Raw genomic sequence first — 22,501 nt, 5'->3', positions numbered from 1 at the left:
GTGATAGTAGCTCTCTGAACAATTAAATTTTACAGGGATGCTTATTTAAACATTCCCTGAAATCAAAAAATGTATAACAGAAGTTTTCTGAAATAAATTATTCAATTCAGTATACTTAAATTAATCCGTCAATGTATGGATTAATCTATAATTAAAAATGTTTTAAACAAATGTTCCTAGAGCAAATTGCTTCACAAAAGCCTCTCTTCGCAAATAACTTTTTAGTTCTGGTCAGAAACTTTTCCCACTCACTGTTTCAATATGCACGTGTTGTTTACCAGGCCTCAAGTCATCCATAAAAAAGGTCAAACACTCTGGCAGGGGGAAGGTGCTGTGAAGTGGGTGGCCTTCGGATGGGGCAAAAAACTGACACAGATACAGTCTGCAGTTAATTAAAAGCGCAATAAATAAACAATAAACAATGGCCATGACGAGCCAGCGGATGTGTGTGGGTGCATAGGATATGTGGCAGCATCAGCTGGGAGTTCTGGCCAGGCTTAATGCACTTATGGTCGGTGCAATATGCAAATGCAATTAAGATGCATGGAGGCGCGTAGTGAGAGCCGCCCGCCACCCTCTGAATTTAAAATGGAATCACGTTCAGCTGGCTGTTGGGCTTCAGTCAGGGATTGCAGTCGACCAAAATCAATAGTGGTTGCCAATTCAAGAAAGAAATATACATATAAAAGTTTTCCTTTGCATTCGAGGAAATGCCAACTAAAAGAATTTTCGACTTTCGTTCAAACAACTTTTTCAACAAAAGCTAAGCGAAAGTATTTCCATCATTCCTGCGAAGTATATGAAAGCACACCATCAGTTTGATTAGCAAAAAAAGAAACGTAATTAAATGAAAGAATAACACAAAAGTCCAAATGCAATAAAAAAGCAATATATTTTTTATATTTCCACAAAACGGATTTCCATAAAATGGCCTTGTGTTCTGGGAAGAAGAAATCACGAAAAATTCGCAGGAAATTTGCAGTTCCATTCGAGATATTGAAGCCTGATTCCAGGTTTGAGCCATGGCCGTGGGGCGAAATCCATATAACCGCACACATCAAGCACTCAGGCGTATGCAAGCAAAAAGTTTTCAAAATATTTTTTATAGCCAGTTGACAGCGGGAAAGCCCTGGGTGAAAGCGGTGAGTGGTAATGGGGAGGTGGGGGCTGGAAGCCCAGCGACGGAGAGATGAAAGCCAAAAATGATGCCCTGATAACGATTCTGGGCTCACACGAACACGCTGAACACTCACACAACCCAACTCATCGATTTGTCAGGACCTTTTTAAACAGGGGAAAAATGAAGGAGGATGAGAATTCGAATTGGAGGTGCTTTGGTAATGGGGGGCTGAAAGTTGGGGCCCTGTTGCCCTGGCAAAAGGCAATCAAATTTCAGCCAATAATTAATTTGTCCATCAGAAACTGACAATTGAAATGTCCATCAGGTGCGGCGAAATATCAAAAACTGATTGCCATCTCTGTTTTTCAATAGTGTTTACTGACACATTTAATTAGATGCATTTTATGCAACTATTAAATCAAAAAGAAAATATTTGCTCCAGTTTTAGCCATGATTATCGTTTAACAATTTTCATTGTGGCTATTCCCCAACTAAGTTGGTTGTTCTATTATGGTATTATTGTACAGTTTATGGTATTCATCTAATTTATCTCGAGTGGTTTTACCACCAAATTGGTTCCCCATTTTGATTGCATTTTAATTCTCTTTTTAGTACATTGCATCCATGCCAAAAATGCGTTTTAATAACTTATTGTCTATTATGAAATGTTTTATCATCCAAAATTTCACTAAGTCGGCAACATTAGTGGTATCATTAAATACCATTACCATTGAATTTGACCGAAAGGTATAACAATGTTAAATTTGCACAAGCTAACTTTAATATCAAAATGACTGCCCAACGTGATTCCCTTGTCAAAAATCAACTGTCCAACAAAATTTAAGTTTGCTCAGCCAAATGAAATTATCGCTGCGATGGGAGATCGCCGACGAAAGGGAAAAATCACATCCGAAATTTAGATGGGCCCTGTTTATATTTAAAACTTTGAAACAGAAAATGTTGCGCCTAATTGAAACTCTTTTGGGCAAAGTCAACAAACAAACAGCTGAACCGAGACACCGAGGCCATTGACGTCACAGCATTTAAGGGGCTTGGAAAAGTTTATGCCACGGGGGAATTTTCGTGGAGTGAGCGGAGGTCCTTAGAGAAAGAGATTGGATTCAAGCCGCTGAATGTCCTTGATTTGCGCCACAGACGAATGCTCCTCGAGCAAATCTTTTCTTAGTCCCTAACAAGATTGATGGCAAATAACTAGCTGCATGCAACACACATTCTCCGTCGCCATCAGCATCCATCTCCGTGAATGGATATAGATGGCAAATCGGATCATGTCAATGCATCGCAGTGCAATTTCTGTCTTTCTGTTGCCGGGCCCCCAAACAATAGTCCTTTGATTTGCGAAGGGTTAAATGGCCAAATTGTCGAAAGGCGGTTGATTCGCTTTGATCCCTTACTGGCTCCTTTCGCACAGCGATTTGCAGAAACATTTGCCAGATACATTTCCCCATTTTCCCTCCTGCATTGTATTTGTTTATGGCAATATTGAATCCGATATTGTTTCGATACAAACCGCAGAGAAGGCTGTCATTGTCGGAATAGTTAAGGCAGCACATGTGAGTTGTCAATAGAGGAAGTTTGCTAACAGATTTTGACAACTAACTGGGCTAAAGAAAATTGGCAACACTCATGCAGAAGGGGAATAAAATGCATTTAATTTATCTTAATTGGCTTAGCAGATTTAATGTGCGATAAACATGTCATACCTTCATTTTAACAACTGTATTTTTCCTAGTTTTAATATTTAAGAGTTAAAACTTGTACTGTGTTATTACAAAAGAATATTGACAAATGACCATGCAAATTTAAAGTATACAAAAGAAAAGTCTACATATTCACATGTGTTAAATAAATAAACAATTATCCACCAACACTTTTTTGGATATAAATTTGTATGTTTTCTTTAGAAATCCATTAAATATTTAACTTGGAAAAAATTTGTGAGTCTTGCAAATAATAAATCACTTTCAGCATTCGGCAAATTAATAAATACATGATAGTTACTATATTCTCAAAGAGAACAGAACATAGAAATGAAAAAAAGCTATAAGCATTTACATGATTTCTATAGATTAAGCTATGAACGATGAAAATTAGTAGAATATAATTTCAAAACCTGTCTTAGAAACCTCTTGTACTGGAATCCCATCAAGTGGCTCCCTTCACAAAACCGAATAATCCAGCTCTCAATGAACTCAGAGATCTTAAAAAAAATGTTTGTGGAAAATATCCCATTAATGCGACTGCAACCAAATAATAGCTTCACAAAAAACTTTTTAGAGAATAGGGCAAATAGCATTAAACACATTCCGGCAAACCCATTCGTAAGCCACTGCGTGTGGCCGCAGGGTTATTTACCAGGGATCCGAGTATAATGGCTAAGGAAAGGAGACCAGGAAAAGCTGCCACCGCTAAATGCAATCGATGCACTGCAGCCGCACAATTTCCATTGTATTGGTGATTAGTTTCTTGCCTCCGGGTGGCTACGGATGACGAGGTCCTGTCTCTGCGCCGGGTATCCCCACAAGGACTGCGGCAGGACTCGTTCGCATCTCGCCTTTGTAAACAAGTTGACAGACAGGCATCCGGGCTCGGAGCACACCCTTCCTCCAGGAGCGATGAGAGCTGTATTGACGTTTGATGAGCGGATTATCATCGGCAGTTTCCCCTACCAGGACAAGTGTTGCATCAGGGTTTTTCTCGCCACACAATAACTGCGCCATTTCCCACCGATTTTCTTCAAGAGTATGTGCTCAAAACTGTTGAAAATCCCTCCCCATTTGTTCTTTAATGCTCGCAGCACTTGTTGCAACCCGTCGGCTATTGCAAAACTATTTTATTCTCCATTTAGCTTTTATGGCTTACTATATCGGTTTATGTGACTGCTGGTAATGCATAACTTTAACTTTTTAATGGCGAATTGTGTGAGCTACGATAAAGTTTTTGTTAGGCTGTAAAGCGAGCCTTATGAATGAATCTAGAAATTTAAATAACAAAAATACAGATGGGTTAAATATTCAGTTTTTTTATAATTCTTCAAATTGCATCCGGAGTGTTTGAATAAGGTAGAAATGTATTATTTTTTACAAAAATCAAACATCTTTCATGAGGAATTCATACTGGATCTTTCGACATTAATATTTGATTTAAGATATTAAGAATTTCACTATTTATCTTAGCTCATGAACTTCTAATTCAATCAAATGAAGCTGTTAAATATCATCCAAAAAAATTGTTGTTTAGCTACCTATACCCTCCGTATTTATTATTTGAATCTTGAAAATATCTTTAAAGATAAGGCTTGTTTAGAAAAAACTTGTTTGTCATTTCTGTGATATAGATTTTAAACTCTTTAAGAAGTTTCCAACAGCAGCTTGGGACCATGTAACAAATTTACAAATTAAAAATTAATCAAATTCTCATTATTGGAACCCTTGAATAATGTTTTGTTTTAATTTGACTTGTCTGTTTTGGCTCTTTTGTAATATATGTCTCTTATTTTTATATAATTAAAATAAAGGTTCATACTGCAATTTTTTTGTCGAAGACCATATGTTGCATCGGACAGCCGATTTAAAAAATTGTTAAAAACTGCGTCACCGAACAAGATTCAAATCCAAGACATATCGTGCTCACTCAATATCGTGCCGTCCGCTTTTTAGCTGTTGCAATAAAGTGTAGTTTTATTCTGCGGAGGCAGGGGAACCAGTAAAGTGCATCAAGGCCGGGGTACAAAGTTGGCATGTTAGTTTCCTTCCGCAATATAACCTCCATAACTGTCGGGCAATAACAGGCAGCACAAATTGTGTGGCAGGATCATAAAGTGCACGCACGGAAGGAGTAAAACCGAGCAACCCAATTTCCTTAAAGCCACAAAAAGTGCAAGATGAATTACCGTTTTGCAGTTTAAGTGAGTCCTGGCAGAGAGTCCTTCGCCTTTCGCCGTCTCTTTCCATTTCTACGGCCCACTCTGTCCCTTTTGTGAGTGTGTGTAGGTGAGCGTATAATGAGCTGCTGTTTTACATTTTAATTTCCGGCCACGTTCAATTGTCTGTCCGTCCAGCTAGAAGCAGAGATTTGCGGATTTGGTTTTGTGCCATCTCGCTCGCTTTTCCACTGTTGTTGGTCGCAATTATTTAAATGAGATTACAAAAGACTTATGCAGCGGAAATCTTATTGTGCGTATGTTTGCCGTTCATTTGTCTGCCGCTGTTCGCTTGTTCCTAATTCCGGACTCCGGATTCCGTTCCCGACTCCTCCTTTCGGCCCGGCTCAGATTACGGCTTAGACGACGTGTGTCAAAAGTTATCCCGGCCAATTGTTTGGCTTTTGTCCAAACTACAATAATGTCGACGTGCATACCTAATTTGATTGTTAATTGTCCTTTTTTTGGCCAAAGGATTAGCCTGGCGTTGGGCTGGGTCTGAGGTCCTAATGAGTTTGTCAGTAGTTTCCACTAACGTTTTGTAAAGTTTGCCCTAAAGGCATGGCAGTTGGAAAAGTTTAAACTAAATAAATTAGCATTTAAATGGAGTGATAGCTTGTTGGAGGCCAATATTATATTGAAAGTTCACCGGCAAAAGTGAATATTAACTAGTTCCAAAACTACTCTCTCTCTCTCTTGATAGCTCTTGATGGTTAACAATTTTATAGATACCTTCTACTATTCAGTCTACTGTTATTATAGTAATTGCAATTAAATGATTAAGTTAGGCACACTTTAGTTAGTAATTAATACATATATGTGTAATAAACAGATTCTCTGAGTAGATAATTAACACTAGTTTGCTGGTTTTGGTTTTCTGAACTCAAAATAATTTAATATCCCTTAAACTGAAGATCTTACTCAATAAATTATCCAAAGAACCGTAGTAATATTTTTTACGGTCTGAATTAAGGTTTTACGTTTTATGATCCTATATTTATATATTTTTTTGGTTAAGCCCTTTTAATTTGACTAAAAATACTTTTACCTATAACACAAAAGCTATCCACTTGTTATATTATCTCAAGAACGGGTTTTTGGACAAATTTTAAAGGTAGTAAATAGTTTTTGAAAACTTGAAATTGGTCATTAATTATGGTTGTTTAAACGAATCTATTTTTCGTGTAAGCAAGCGCAATTTACGAGGTATGAGGATAAAAAAAAACAAAAGTTTTCTAATGATCTAAAGTTATAGTGGCCTTGACTATGTTTATATTAAGACAATAATTTTTGAACAATTACCTAGAAGATACCATCATTTATATAATTAAAAAAAAGTATTTTTCTTAGCCTTGTAGAACTTGTAGAACTTCCAAACAAAACTCATATTCCAACTTGGTTTATTTCAACTTTATGGAAGCACTTAACCTGCTCCTTCTTCACTCACTTTGGAATTCAAATGAGCCCCAGTAAATCTCTACTCAGGAATGCGAAAACCTTTTTCATTGCGAGCCAAAGCCTTGCCATCTCGTCACCGCCTTTCACTGACCGACCGTTGCCACTTTGGCCCCGATTTTGCCCACATTTTAGCAGCTGAAGCCTTTGGCACCTGCACGAAACACGCAGAATAGCTTTCAGCGCCGAGCAATTCGAAGACTGCAGGACCACACCTAAGTGTCCTGTCCATTCATCCAGAGCAGCCAACACCGCAGGATATTTGTGCATACAATAAAAAGGCAGCTTAAACAGAAACTGAAACAACAATAACGGCGATGACAATTTCCATTTCCCCATTTCCCATTTTCCCCAGAGGAGTGGGCTGGGCTTAGCCTTGGCTTAAAAGGGGGATGGGGCTGGTGGTCAAGCTCAAGGACGTCGGTGGGGTGGAGTGACAGGCGTTCCTGTTGGCGTGTCCGTGGCAGGGAGAGCAATCTAGAAAAATTACTGCAATATGGAATAACAGTAACTATTGTGCTAATAGGATTAAAATGTATGCACCACAATGGCAGCTTTGGGGGGCACGGCCACGGGCGCTGTCTGCCACTGACAGCCAAAAAGGGGGCTTACGAAATCGTTGGGCGGCGGGGGCGGGGACGGGGCCAGAGACACCTCCTCCTATTCAGGTGTCAACAGATGCTGAGCGTTTTTCACCGGACAACCTCACGTATCCTTTGTTTGCGATTATGACACACACATCTGCCCGCATACATTTCGCCGAGCACAGGGGCTTCAAATGCAGATAGGTAACCGCACATATGTAAAGTGTAATATGTGTACGCGGAGTGCGGCAAAAAGATTAAGTGGAAATTAAACTTTAAGCCGAGGATTGGTTTTTCCTTACAGTTTTTTTTATAACAAAATCGCTTGTACTATATAACAGGATAGCATGGGTCCTCTGTAATAAGTATCCTTTTTTTTTAACTTATTCAAAATATAAATTATATACTTTTATTTAAAAATTTTTATAATTTTAATTTAATAATTAAATTAGAATTAGAGACTGGTTTATCCAACCAATAATTAATGAAAACTAACGTTTAAAAAATTAAAATAACTTTAAAAGTTATAATTGAAAATTAATTGATAGTTAAGGTAATGATGATTTGGACGGACTTAAAAAGAGAATAGGGTATCCCTTTTAATTAATTTTGAAGAGACATTTTAATTAATTTTACGATTAACTTGTATTAAACTTGTTTTTTTTCAATCCAGATGAAATTCAATTAATTTACGTCGAGAATTTCTTAGAATTTTAAGCGTGTACAGATTATTATTTTCATAGCGGAAGATAACTTTGGTGAACATATGCAAATTTAAACTATTGAAGGTTATCTAAAGACTGTAACTATTGGCCATTTTTAAAGAGGGGAAAATCGTCTATTTCTCAGGGCGGCAAGGTCCATCTGTGCAGGGATCTCGGCAGCGTTTGCCTTTCTCCTTCTTGTTCTCCCTTCTAAAAGGCTCCGACTCTAAAAGTATTGCTAAACTGTAAATACTAAAATCTTTTTAAAGATTACCCACTCTTGAAGCATCCGCCAAAAAATTGATTCTTTGCACAGGTTTTCTTGCCTTTCTCGGTGTTTTGACTTTGGTCCTTTCTCTTAGCCATTCCCCTCGCAAAATACAGTGATTGATGGGCAAACTTGCGTCTGGGCAGGATGTGCTCGCTCAATTTGAAGATACTCAGCAGACGGGCAGCCATTACAGAATTTTTTGTAGAATTACTAAACAATTTGGAAACTACATAAACTTACTGATAGAATCGAGAATAAAAGATTGAGCAAAACTATCGCAGCCTGCTAATCGAAAGTTTTCCATTAAAGTTTCCACATGCCAAGAACACTACAAACACCCCCTTTTGCTTCCTGCGGCAACAAGTTTGTAATGACTTTGAGCAACTAATTAGAATGCAGCAGGATTACGAGGAACTCGCTCACCGAAATACAAACGCTTTAATCGAAAAAGTTCAACAGGATTCAGATTAATTTTTCACCCATTTTTCCATACATAAATCGTGGTAGAAAAAGAGTTAAATGATAAAAAAATAGCACGATACGTCTTCAATATTTTTTTCTAAAATTCATGTAAAAGAGTAATAACAATTTCCTTATAAAATAATCTAACGAAACCAATCAGTTGAAATAGAATAAAACAAAGATTAAAATCAATAATAAACTAAAGACCTAACTATTAAATTATATAATATTTATCGTTAATTTATTAACTTCATTTCCGAACCGTATACACAAATGCAATAATACTAAGAAAATCAATTAAGCCAATTTTTTAGTATGCAATTTGTAAATTTCATTTTTAGTTTACAATTTACAACCAAATAGTTCTTAACAAGGCCTTTTTTCTTAACCTTTTCTAACCAACAAAAATAAAACAATTGCGTGGCCCTTGGCTGTCTAAAGCTCTTTAATAAAAATCAGTTAATATTTAAAGCGTTATACATTCAATGCTCTTTCATTGCATATGTCTATGTGTTCATCGTTATAAGTCCATAAGTATCTCATGGATGTTATGTGCAATCTTTAGTTTAAAGAAACATCTTTGAAGTGTGTCAGAATTGTCTGAGCTGAGCTGGCTGAGAGCATTATCGTGTTTATATATACTCATGTGCCCAAGTTCACATACATACATACTTCACTTTAACGTTGGGAGCCAATGTTTTAGCACTTAGTGTGCAAACTCATAGCTGGCAGTCAAAAGCAGAAAAATCCAACAAGAGCTTCAAGGAAAAATATCCACCAGAAGAGGAAATGGGAAAGAGAAAAGTTGAAAGTTCAGTGCAATATAGCACAACGAAGTGGAAATGCTCTAGCACAAAGGTAGAAGAAGGGGAGTTAGGCGAGGAGGGCTTTTGCCAAGAAAATCCCATTAATCAATCCTTCAGCAATATCAAACAAGCTAGAAAATTTCAATTTTATATTTATCTACTCGAATGTCCTGAGGGTTGAAATCAGGCTCATTGATACGACGATGATGTGTTGCATTTGCCACATGCAGCACCTTTTTCTGAAATTGATGCGGCTGCCTTTGCGTTAGAGATTCCATCCACCCCCCGATTTAGTTTTCATTTTTTTTGGGGTATTTTCCCCTGAATTTTTCGCTCGTTTTCTATTTATATGGGGTGATAAATGCGAAATCTGTGGGCTTGGCTGTTTGTCGCTTTGATTGCAGTTTACATAGGTGTCAATTAGCAACGGTGCGGTTGGCTGCATTTCAATGGAATTATCGTTGATGTTTTTGCAGTTCTCGCCCTTAAATTCCCGGCGTTGTGCAACACACTTGGTTGACACTCGAGGGGATCAAAGGGGGATTAGTATGCACACTTTAGAGCTCAGAAATTGACACCCAAATTACTAGTTTATGTTGTCGTTTATGGGTGAAAATAGTTGTTTATTTTATTCTTCAAAAACCTACTTTTATAAAAGTCCGTGTGACACATTTTAAGCAGATATTAATTCAACTAACACTCTACTTAGTTCTCTAATAGTAGGATACGTTAAAGGGGAAGTGAAACTAATTGTAGCACACATACCTTAAAGGGAAGTTTTAATGTTATGCTCAATTATCGGGCAACATCCATAGTTCTGAGTTTGAGGCATCCAACCCTTACAATCATATTGGTTTCCTTTTTAAACATTTATTAGCTTGGTCTCCAATTATGTGCCCCACTACCTAATTTTTTTGATGTAGCTTTTAACAGAAACTCCTTGAAATTGAAGATTAATAACAATAAATATATGTTGTTAAGTTTTGTACTCGACTCATAATTATAAAAACCCCTCCCTAACAAATTTATAAGACAACGTAGTGTTTTTAAACGGATTTTAATTTGGATATAAGGGGACTTATTTAATGAAATGTTCTGAGATTATAATTTATTTAAATTTTAATGGTTAAAGCCGGAGAATTTATTTTAAAATGCGGTAGTTTATTGAGAGTGTGTTTCGGCAAACAACAATTTGGTTATTAAAATTATATAAGCTTGTTAATTTAAAATGTCGCCAATCATCGAAATATCTTTTGTAAGCTATGAAACAGCTAGGGAACATAAGTTAGTTTAGGCTTTTTTCTCAGAAGCATCCAAATATTATGCAAAAGTACATATGACTCGTGAAAGTATAAAAAGTTTAATAAAAAACTAAATTCTTTGATAAGTAAGCAATAGAAAATGTTACATTCTATAGAGGTTAATTGTTTATCCTATTTTACCACAGTTTATTTAGTATCTAGTTATTCCAGCCCATGGTATTCTAAAAATAAACATAAGATTGTGTTTTTCAACAGCTGTGCATATGTGTGCTACTTCCCCTCAAAAATAAGTAGCCAAATCGGCGACAGACAGAGCAATGAAAGTGATGAATAACTCAGAGTAATATTACGAAATCAATAAAAATCCTTTTACTAGATCTAGGACACACCGCACACAAGGACATTAGGGACTCGGGCTGTCAGTGTGCGACAAAGACTTGGACAACATTTTTCTTTGACCGAGCACAGTTTTATTATCCCAAACTAATTTGAGGGTTGGTCCTTGCTTTCGCCTCCTCCCCTCCTGCTCTCCTTCTCTGTCGCACTCTGCAGCCCTCTCCCTTACTCTAGGGTCGTTGCCATGTTTTGATGTCATTCGCTACACGTGCTTAATTTCATTTAATTTATTTAATACTTGAAAAATAAGTTTTTTGTTTACTTTTGTATTGCCCAACCCCTCGCGACGGTTCTTCCCGGTGCGAGTTCCCCGACATTGGGTACTCTATCCCTGTATTCCCAACTATTTTACGGCACTTGGGCGTGTACAAATGCCAATGAATTCGCATTTCGCCATTCGGCACGCTGCGTAACGAAAAACGTGAAAATTCTGGGAGTGGAATGGAATGCAAAAGGCGGAATCGAAATGCGGACGGCAGACTGCGGACTGCAAGACAAATCGACCGCTGGGGAATTGCGAGGTTCGCCGGAGAATGCCTCGTCTGCATATTCATGATGTCGGGCGATGAGACCGAGGAATAGCCTCCTCTGCATATTTATGGGCTTGTAGACGGCTGTCTAATATTAACCAGAAGTTTGCAAACGCAGCAGGAAGCAGTTAAAATAAAACTTTCATTAGCATCAGCAGCTGCCACTATTTTGACCATGTTTTCAAGTCGAGCCTCCTGGCCTTCTCAAATGAAAGATTTATAAATGAAACCTTAGAGGTAAAATGTGTTCAAAGTTACTTAAAGTAGGTTTTATGTCTAGCTTTAACGAAAGTAGTTTGTCAAGTACTAATGACAAACTTTAACAATATTTATTAAGCTTACAATTTTGAACTGAATTCCGACTTGCAACTTCACTATCATCTTATTCTAAAGAATTCGCCATTGCTTAGGAATCTACTTAAAACTTTAATAAAATAAAAAATTTTAATTTCCTTTTTACTAAAAAATAATTTTGTTGGTGGATTCATTTAGAGTTCTACTTAATTATAGCTAGCAATGTTGATTTAGAAAGGACCAGCTTCTTTTGTTTTCATTTTGTTAAACAATTAATTTAGAGCTTTAAATAATTAAAATTAATTTACTAATTATCATCGGGGTCCTTATTGGTTACTCTTGTTTTAAAGAATGTAAAACAAAATCAATTTTGTCAGCACGGTAATCGGCATTGTCGAGTAGCACTCAAGTATATTTTTACAAACGGCTTCGTTCATATAAATCCAATTTGTTATTATCAGGTTTCACACACTTGGACCTCCTTACTAGATAGTAGAAACTAAAATGTTGATGGATGCTTTTAAGAACGGCTTTGCTTTCACCTTTCACTCTTTTTATGTAATTGTTCCTTTCGGTGAATTGGGCATTATCCGCTTTGGACACATTGTGCTGCCTGGCAGAACTAGTTAACTGACTGATTAGCGGGCTGCCACCACTCTGACGCACTTTGTTCGTTAGTGCAGTTTCCATGGTTATGCCCCTAAGGATCTCCATCTGCCACCTGCCATTCAGTTTCCCAATAAAAGAGAAGGTGGGGCAGAGATTGGAGAACTTTTGGCTATCCTCGCTGCTATTCACCCGCAAAGCGTTTAACAAAAACGATTTTGAGTGGGAGTCGCAAGGGGTTGATTGCCAGAAATTGGAAGGTCAGGGCGTCATCTGGGGTTGCATCCGGGTTTCTCGTTTCAAAACCTTGAAAACGGCTAAAAATATTAAAAAATTAACATTTAAAATGAATAGCTTCTTGCCAGAAACTAGTCCTAGTCATCTAGAAAGGTCAAACTGAAGGACTCTCTTATGCGGATAGTTAACATCGATGCGATGGTTTGCCAAAATGTTGCATCATGACCTACATGGGCATATTTAATGTGATCTCGTGGCTTCCAACCTGAAACCGCACTTGTGCAGGGCATCACATCCTGTTCCATTTCCTATTTGGTGGTTGAGGAATCTGATGGCATGTGAGTGAGTTTGCCTAAGCGGATTAACAGTGACCAAATGTGCGACTGCACTCGCAATAATTTACTATAGGCTTGCAAAATTTCAATTTCTAGAGCAAAATTAAATACTAGATAAAAGCTTATTTTAAAATCAAAATGTTTTCCATATTACGGAAATGGCTATGAAAGTATTCTTGTAGGTGCTATTATAGCAAAAGGTCAGAATTTCATATGGGTAATACTGGGTTTATTAAATAAAGATATTATTTTTTTAAATATTTAGCTTACACGTTCATTTTCTAGAATACATTTTAGAAATTTTGTTAACCCCTCATCTTTACAATGTTTTTTTATAGTTTATAAATTTGCTATTGGAAAGAAAACTTTAAATTAAATTACTTGAAAACAAGTATGCCCTATGCAAATCTGAGTTGTGTGGCCAAAAAAAAAGGGTAGAGGGCTCGCACTGTGTTTTTTTTTCTTCGAGTGTAATAAGGCTAAAAACAGCGAAGCAGCGGTTCCTTTCCCGCAAATATTCAAGGCAGCCAAGCAACAAAACCCCTTTTATTCCGCAGGGAAGCTCCCTCGACCACAGTCGCTGGGCAATTAGGAAGAGATGAGCGGTCTGGGTCCGGCAGCCTGTTGGCTGGCCCACAAGCGCATCGAGTCCTGGTCGCGGATGGCCAAGGAGCGAGTGGGCGCAGTGCGTCGAGTAACCCTCGATCGGAACTCGGCGGATGAGGGATCGCCGGGTGGGAGCGGTGGCTCCACCGCTGCTGGGGGAACGGGGCGTCGGCGGTGCACGTCCTGCCGACAGGGGAGGGGTCCACGACCCCCCACCGCAACCCATGACCCCGCCGCCGTCGGCTTCGTCGGTCACCTCGACCACCAGCGGAATAGGCAGCGTTTCGGCCGGTAGTGTCAGCGATAGCTGTGATTTGCCCACGGACTCGGAGGTTTTTATCTCAGAAGGGGATTTCTTTGCGGGAAAATCATTAATATATATCTCCTATCGAATTCCCCGCAGGAGGTGGCCATTGCCAAGGAATGCCAGCCCATCCAGCCGGCCAGCCAGTTGCATGGAATGCACGGCGGCATGGGCTTTAACCACCACCACATGGGCTCGGTTTCCGCCACCGGAACGGACATCTTGCGCGGACCCGCCGAGGTGTTCCACAGTCCGCTCCACTTGCACCACCAGAGCCGCTCCTTCCCGCCGCGACTCCAGCGCACGCCGTCCATCTCCAGCCAGAGCAGCGTGGACAGTGCCCCATCGAGGCATTCGGTGAGTGAAACAGACAACCCAGCTAGTCACGCAGGAACACAAATTTATACTTTTTCATGTTAATTTAAAATGGAGATGTGGCTTTTAATACTATAACCAATCCAATTAAATATCCTTATGAATACTCTTTAAGACTCGTTTAAAAATACAGAGCACTGTAGACTGCAAGGGAAAATAAAATTGTCTTACCTACACCGTAAAACCTTTGGCTTTCAGCACTAATATATCATGGAAAAGTAAATGTTTTAAAAATACTCCATAAAATATGTATGTTTAAATCTAAGAAAATGTTTTTAAAAGCTAAACATATTTTTTATAAAAATAAAAATAAAAATGTTTCAAATTCGGGTTTAAAAATATTATATATTGATGCTTTGTTAATTCACAAAATGGAATTACTTTGAAAACCTGAAATGCAAAGATAATAGTTAGCTGATCTTCAAGAAAAATGTATTAGGTTTCGTATTTGATAAGTTTTTCTATTAACATTTGGCTGATATTTTATGTCACAGGGTCATCGCGGCTCCTCACCACAGATTCGCACCTTTGGACCGGACGGACGCAGCTCTTTGCCGAGTGAGCCGGCCTTTCCGCACCATTTGGCCAGATCGCCCAGTCCAATGCGCACCATTTCCCTAGACGCCCGCTGCGGCAGTCCCGCCCACTCGGTGGATCCGGGGGATCTCAGGACGCCCAGTCCTTCGCAGAGCAGCTTGGCATCCTTAGCCGGAGGATCGGGAATGGGGGGCGGTGGCTCGGGAAAGGGCGTGGGCGTGGCCGGAGGTCGCTGCCTTTCCCCGCTGCTAATACCGCCGCGATCGCAGCCCGGAGTGGATCCCGCCATGGGTCCGGCCTCCCCGCTGGGCGCCCTCCAACCAGATCTATACCGATTGCCGGACGGACCCGTTTATTTGACTGCTCCTGAATCCAGCCACGCCGTGGGTCGATTGCACCTGCGCGTCAAGTACGACTATCACCTGTTCGATCTGACGGTGCATCTGATTGAAGGTATGCATTTAACATTTTGTGTCCAATAAAACATAAAAACTATCGCTGCTTCTAAAATAAAAGAGATTTTGGAAGTTTAACAAAAATGGTGTGGCTTATTATCTTTTTAAACAATCTAATACAAGAAATTTTATTTTTAACAATAAATAACGAACAGGGATTATTTGAACAAATATTTTACGAACAAAAAAATTATTAACATTGGATTAACTATGCTATTTTTGTTATTATATTGATGGAAATTGATAGTAGTTTGTTCTGACCTCAATAGTATCGCCGTTGCGAAGACCCAAAAATACCGCCGTATCGCTGTTTTGGATTCGAAGCCTGCGTGCCTTGAAGTATATGTTTCTTAGGTTGAGATTATAATATTCGGCATATGCCTCCATCAGCTTCTTCATCGGCATAGTCGGGGAAATATTAAACTCCACAACCCTTCTTTCCATACAGCGGACTTTCAGATCCATACGACGCATTCTGATAGTATGAACTTATTTGTTGGGAAAAAATATCCTAAATCAGACTGTTGACTGGTTTAGCTATGCCAAGTTGAAATCTGTTTTTATACCCTTCCAGAGGGTATTATAATTTCAGTCAAAAGACATTTCCGACCCTATAAAGTATATAAATCTAGCTATGTCCGTCTGTTCGTCCGTTCGTCCATTTTAAAGCTATCTGCTTGAAATTTTCCCAAAAGTTGTCTTTCTATCACAGGTAGTACGAGCCGGATCAGGCGACTATATATATAGCTCCCATAGGAACAATCGGAAAAAAAACGTATAACTTTGTTGTTTTTAATTTTTTTTTTTGGATTTGGTAATATTTAAATACTATTGAATTACGGTTTTAATTAAATTAAATTCGGATATCTATATCAAAGAAAAACAAGAAAGGAAAGCTAACTTCGGGCGGAGCCGAAGTTGATATACCCTTGCAGAATACTCTGTAAATTATATTCTCCAAAATTATTCATATAATGCATTCTTAATACTCATAAAAAATCCCAACTTCCTAACTTTACAAACACGAAAGTTATGGCATTTCCGATCAATCAGTTATATGGCAGCTATAGGATATAGTCGGCCGATCCTTATGAAATTTGGTAGGTCGGATTGATTGGCCAAATATAAAACCCATAGAAAATCCCAACTTCCTAACTTTACAAACACGAAAGTTATGGCATTTCCGATCAATCAGTTATATGGCAGCTATAGGATATAGTCGGCCGATCCTTATGAAATTTGGTAGGTCGGATTGATTGGCCAAATATAAAACCCATAGAAAATCTCAACTTCCTAACTTTACAAACACGAAAGTTATGGCATTTCCGATCAATCAGTTATATGGCAGCTATAGGATATAGTCGGCCGATCCTTATGAAATTTGGTGAGTCGGATTGATTGGCCAAATATAAAACCCATAGAAAATCTCAACTTCCTAACTTTACAAACACGAAAGTTATGGCATTTCCGATCAATCAGTTATATGGCAGCTATAGGATATAGTCGGCCGATCCCGGCCGTTCCGACTTATATACTGCGTGCAAAGGAAAGAAGGGTGTGTGCAAAGTTTCAATTCGATAGCTTTAAAACTGAGAGACTAGTTTGCGTAGAAACAGACAGACGGACAGACGGACAGACGGACAGACGGACAGACGGACATGGCTATATCAACTCAGGAGGTGATCCTGATCAAGAATATATATACTTTATAGGGTCGGAGACGTCTCCTTCACTGCGTTGCACACTTTTGACCAAAATTATAATACCCTCTGCAAGGGTATAACAAGAAAGGAAAGCTAACTTCGGACGGAGCTGAAGTTGATATACCATTGCAGAATATTCTGTAAATTATATTCTCCAAAATTATTCATATGATGTATTCTTAATACTCATAAAAAGTCCCAACTTCCTAGCTTTAAAAACACCAAAGTTATGACATTTCCAATACTTCAGTTATATGGCAGCTATATGATATAGTCGCCCGATCCGGCTCGTTCCGACTTATATACTACCTGTAATAGAAAGACAATTTTTGGGAAAGTTTCAAGCAGATAGCTTTAGAACTGAGGGACTAGTTTGCGTAGAAACGGACGGACGGACGGACAGACGGACATGGCTATATCAACTCAGGAGGTGATCCTGATCAAGAATATATATACTTTATAGGGCGGAAATGTCTCCTTCACTGCGTTGCAAACTTTTGACTGAAATTATAATACCCTCTGCAAGGGTATAAAAATCCAAACTTCCTAACTTTAAAAACACCAAAGTTATGTCATTTTCAATCGTTCAGTTATATGGCAGGTATAGGATATAGTCGGCCGATCCTAATGAAATTTGGTAGGTCGGATTGATTGGCCAAAAATAAAACCCATAGAAAATCCCAACTTCCTAACTAAACAAACACCAAAGTTATGGCATTTCCGATTAATCAGTTATATGGCGGCTATAGGATATAGTCGGCCGATCCTTGTGACATTTGGTAGGCCGGATTGATTAGCCAAATATAAAACCTATAGAATACTCTGTCCGTCTGTCTGTTTCTACGCAAACTAGTCTCTCAGTTTTAAAGCTATCGAATTGAAACTTTGCACACACCCTTCTTTCCTTTGCACGCAGTATATATGTCGGAACGGCCGGGATCGGCCGACTATATCCTATAGCTGACATACAACTGATTGATCGGATATGCCATAACTTTGGTGTTTGTTAAGTTAGGAAGTTGGGATTTTCTATGGGTTTTATATTTGGCCTATCAATCCGACCTATCAAATTTCATAATGATCAGCCTACTATATCCTATAGCTGCCATATATCTGAACTGTTGGAAATGCCATAAATTTGGTCTTTTTAAAGTTAGGAATTTGGGATTTTTTATGAGTATTAAGAATGCATCATATAAATAGTTTTGGAGAATATAATTTACAGAATATTCTGCAAGGGTATTTCAACATCGGCTCCGCCCGAAGCTAGCTTTCCTTTCTTGTTTGCTTTCTTTCTTGTTTTCAGTCAATAACGTTATATATAGTATGTAAAAGCAAAAGCCGAAAATAATCGTTATTTGCGATGTCCACAAAGTGTACACAAATAAGTGAAATATAAAAATAAACAAAACTCCATTTACGCCTTCCCACAAAGTCTATAACAATTAGCCAAATTGAAAAATAAATGTTCCTGATAACTTTAAATTTAAAGAGTACACTAAACTAAAGGTTCCACTAACCCCACTTCAACCCCTTCATCGTAGCTCACAATCTCAGTCCCATTGAGGAGGGTGGCTTCCGGGATCCTTACGTCCGGCTGATGCTGCAACCGGAAGTCGACAGCCGGAAGCGACAGACGCACATCCATCGGGGTGAATCGAATCCTTACTTTGACCAACACTTCAAGTTCCCGGTTTCCCGCGACCAGCTCCAAGGAAAGGAGCTGATCCTCCAGGTGCTCGACTACGATCGCTATTCGCACAACGACATAATCGGAGAGGTTCGCATATCTGTGGATGGTCTGGATCTTTCCAAATCAGTGGAGGTAACCATTTTTTTTAATTCATTAGACAGCGAGTATAAATAACATGTTTACAGATCTGGGGAGACTTGCTGCGTACCAAGAAACCCAAGGAAGATCGACCGGAGCTGCTTTGCTCCCTCAACTATTTGCCACAGGCTGAGCGGTTGACTGTTGTCATAATGAAGGCTAGGAACTTGGACACTCTTCAGGAACCTTATGTCAAGGTAAAATCCAATTCCTTTAAGAATGTGAAGTTTGAAAAACTCATTTTACTGTTGCCTTAAAAAAAAAAAATATTATGTATTAGATCAAACATAAATACAAATTTTATTTTTTTCCAATAACTTAATTTTTATTTACTTCAGAATGTGGAAATGAATTTTATAATTTGAACTGCAAAAATAGTTATTTAAAGAGAAAGCTTTTCCTGTTTGAAAGCATTATTAGTTGACATACAATTGTTTATTTTAACATTTAATTTAACTAACTTTATTAAGATTCTGAACTTAACTTATACTAAAGAAACCTAGGTTTGCAAAGCAAACAAATTGGTTTTCTAATATTCAATAACAAAGTTTCAAGTATAATATTTAAGCCAGTTTTTTTTCTTTAAACTAAGTAACAACGTTTCGCAATCTTTAAAAATATTTATATTTATTAAGCCAAAGTTTTAATTAACCTATTCGTTTTTGTTTCAGATCTACCTGATTCAAAATGGTAAACGTATTAAGAAAAAGAAGACTAGCATCACGAAGTCTGACGATCCCACCAATCCCATTTGGAACGAGGCGTTCACGTTTAATTTGCAATCAAATTATCTCCACAATGCAGCCATCGAGGTAACCTTTAGCCTTTAGCCGTTGGCTTTCGGCCGGACTGGGCCATAAACCGGTGGCCTCCGCCGTTTTTAACAGCTCGGCTGCTAATTCCGGGCAATAGCCCCGGTTTAATGCCCGTCCGTGTTTTAATTGAAACCCCCTGCCGCCACTCTACATTTTTATATATCATCTCCGCAGATCTATGTGGTGGGAGCCGGCAGCGAGGCCACGGAAATCGGGTGCTGCGGATTGGGACCCCAGGAGAGTGGAACCGGGTGCCAGCACTGGCACGACATGATTAACAATGCCCGCAAGCCTACGGCCATGTGGCACTATATCCGCTAGGCCGTATAACCCGTTAATGGGTTCCCAAACACATCCAATTGCTCCCACATTGCGTCTATATAGGTGTACTACTAATGTAACCGTGTCTGTGTGAATTTTCAAATTGCATTTTAGGCGGCCTACCGTCCGAAGCTTATAATGTCCTACGAAATCAAAATCTCATCTATATATAAATATGAATGAATGTACAATATATACGTGCTGAAGCTAACTAGCCCTCCAAGAAGCTCAATCAAAAGTTCCTACGCAACGACAGAAACTTCGAAGAAATGCCCACGGAAACATTACGTGTTTCTGAGGGTAATTGGTTTAACGGTTTGCTTTTGTTGTGCATTTTGACATTTCCATCGACTTCAGCAGACACTTGAGGAGCCCGCCGCCTCCTTTTTCTCCTATTTCCCCGAGGAGGGCATTCAAGTGTGCATTTCTTAAATAATTATGAATACACCGCACCGGGAATAATAATTCGTATAGGTGAGTGGTCGTCAATCATGCAGGGAGCTCGAACCCGAACCTCCCCTTGGAAGGAGTCGCCCTTTTGTGCCGGCGACAGTTGACAAATTGCCATCGTCCTGTTGTCCTGTTGTCCTTTTGCCATTCGATCCTGTGTGCGTTTGTCGTCAACTGTTTGACAGTTTTGCCCGCAGAAAAAGAGCGAGAAGTGGCAAGAACCTATGCTAATTGTTAAGTTAAACACAAATATTCCTTCCAGCCGAGTACGTCTATCAAGGAACACCAAAGAGCATTTCTCGAGCACTTTAACCTATTTTATATGTACTTACAACGAGTATTCCGAGGCATCTGAAGAATAAGAATTTATGAAAAGGGAAAGGGAAACGGAAAGGGCAATGCAAAGAGGGCTGGCCAATTTCTTTCACATAACTCTATGAGCGTAATTTTGATGTTGTCGCATGAAATTCGGGATGTCAGACCTTATAATATGTGTAAAATATGCTATTTAATCCCAGTAAATATTGCAGAATACAAAAACTGAATGTGTGTAATTTAAACTTAAACAAGACTTGAAAAATATATAGCACTGCACGTGTTAACTAGACAAAAAAATACATACTCTAAGGAGCCAGCATATAAATAAATATATATTATACACTATACTTATACAAGTTTTTCTAAACGAATCCTTCTACATAACTGTTTCAATTTGTCCTATGCCAGTCGAAACACAAGAACAACATTGCTGACATTACGAAAATATACCGAAACAACAGAACAACAGGATAAATGCTGAAATACCTCCGATTTAGGCAAAACATTCTTACTTTACAACTATACAAAGAACATGAAATAAGCACTCGGAATGCAAATAAAAGAAACACCGAAAAGCAAAGCGAAATGTACAAAACTGCATATACAAATATATTTCCTACTTATAGTGTTTATTTATTGTAGCCTAATGGGAACACTGTTGAAAACTAAACCATGAAACACTTACAAACTACATAACAACCTATATTAATATGAATGAAAATGTATATGTAAACTTAAATGTATGTGAAATTAAATTATTCGGTAAATAAATAACTAAAAACAAAGGGAACATGGCGAGAGCTTGTTTTGTTGTGAAAGGGTGGAAAAATAATGTATGTAATCTTTATTTAGGCTAATGGTCTTAAAAATTGTAATACCATTATTAATTCAACAACGACAGAGGCAAGCCCTAACATTTTGAATTTCGCGCTTAAATTTCCAAGCAGTTGATAAACGCCACATCCTGCATGCAACACTGCTTGTAAAGCAGTTAAGATTAGTTGGCAACGCGAAAGTAAATTGACCAGGTTTTTGACTCGGCTAAAAACTACCAAAGACTTGACCATGAGTTGACTCATAGTATTTTTAAAAATGGAATTTATTGTTTTATGTGTTAGCATTAAATATTTATTTCTATAATTTTTTAACCATATTTCCATTAATTGTAGTTAAATTATACAACTTGGCCAGCAACACTTTTTGACAATTCCATTATTTTTGTTAAATTAACCTTTTATACTGAATGAGGAGAAAAAAAATTACGACCAATTACATTTTTAAAGGTTATTTCCTAGTATTTCTGAGTTAATTTAAAATTTTAACAATCTGGACAATTCACACATAATTTAAATTAAAATTTCAATTACAAAAGAAAGTAGTTTTAAAAATTGTGAAATTATTTTGTTTACCCTTAGGTATTCTGGTTTATTTAAATATTATTATCTATAGTTATGATAAATAACACAAGTGTTTTAACAATCTCCCCTTAATAAATTAAACTGTTAAAAAAATAAAAAAAATAACGATACTATTTCGGCTAACTGTGGATTCTATGGTTGTCCTGACCAATTTTGTCACGTCCGACATTCACCAACCTTCTTAATTAGAAATGATAAACAATGTATACAGAGAAATAAATATATACTTTAATTTAACTTTAAGTTTATATAAAACATTAACTTGATTTACTTTTAATTTGTTACTTTGAATGCATGCTAATACCAAAGTTCAATAAAATTCTCTCAGTATATTGACAGAGTCGCTTATAACACAATGTACGT

At 38.0% G+C, this 22,501-nt stretch overlaps 2 protein-coding genes across 2 annotated transcripts in view; one reads left to right on the top strand and one right to left on the bottom strand.

Moving 5' to 3' along the window:
• The window catches only part of LOC108047382 (synaptotagmin-5), a 68,648-nt gene extending 47,138 nt beyond the window's left edge, over positions 1 to 21,510 (top strand). Inside the window, exons 3-8 of the mRNA XM_044461535.1 lie at positions 14,015 to 14,272; positions 14,785 to 15,280; positions 18,530 to 18,810; positions 18,864 to 19,013; positions 19,488 to 19,628; positions 19,806 to 21,510. Of these exons, the coding sequence (XP_044317470.1) occupies positions 14,015 to 14,272; positions 14,785 to 15,280; positions 18,530 to 18,810; positions 18,864 to 19,013; positions 19,488 to 19,628; positions 19,806 to 19,952 (1,473 nt within the window). The 3' untranslated portion in view covers positions 19,953 to 21,510. The remainder of the gene's footprint in view (positions 1 to 14,014; positions 14,273 to 14,784; positions 15,281 to 18,529; positions 18,811 to 18,863; positions 19,014 to 19,487; positions 19,629 to 19,805) is intronic.
• On the bottom strand, positions 7,729 to 8,343 carry LOC108038535. The gene is made up of 2 exons (XM_017115363.2): positions 8,085 to 8,343; positions 7,729 to 8,032 (listed from the first exon to the last, which is right to left on the bottom strand). The coding sequence occupies exons 1-2, from the start codon at positions 8,263 to 8,265 to the stop codon at positions 7,941 to 7,943; spliced, it is 273 nt and encodes a 90-aa protein (XP_016970852.1). The 5' UTR covers positions 8,266 to 8,343; the 3' UTR covers positions 7,729 to 7,940.
• Positions 21,511 to 22,501: the final 991 nt, after the last annotated feature.

This window comes from Drosophila rhopaloa, unplaced genomic scaffold (genome assembly GCF_018152115.1).
Source record: "Drosophila rhopaloa isolate 14029-0021.01 unplaced genomic scaffold, ASM1815211v1 contig_47, whole genome shotgun sequence".
NCBI classification, from domain to species: domain Eukaryota; kingdom Metazoa; phylum Arthropoda; class Insecta; order Diptera; family Drosophilidae; genus Drosophila; species Drosophila rhopaloa.
The sequence above is the reverse complement of the archived record's forward strand: the minus strand, read 5'-3'. Positions and strand labels throughout refer to the sequence as shown.

What these genes read in the sequence shown, in the direction of transcription:
- LOC108038535 (XM_017115363.2), bottom strand. Translation starts at nt 8,265, where the DNA reads ATGGCTGCCCGTCTGCTGAGTATCTTCAAATTGAGCGAGCACATCCTG. An exon ending in TTTTGGCGGATGCTTCAAGA is followed by an intron (nt 8,033 to 8,084) that starts GTGGGTAATCTT and finishes CAATACTTTTAG; the next exon opens with AGTCGGAGCCTTTTAGAAGG.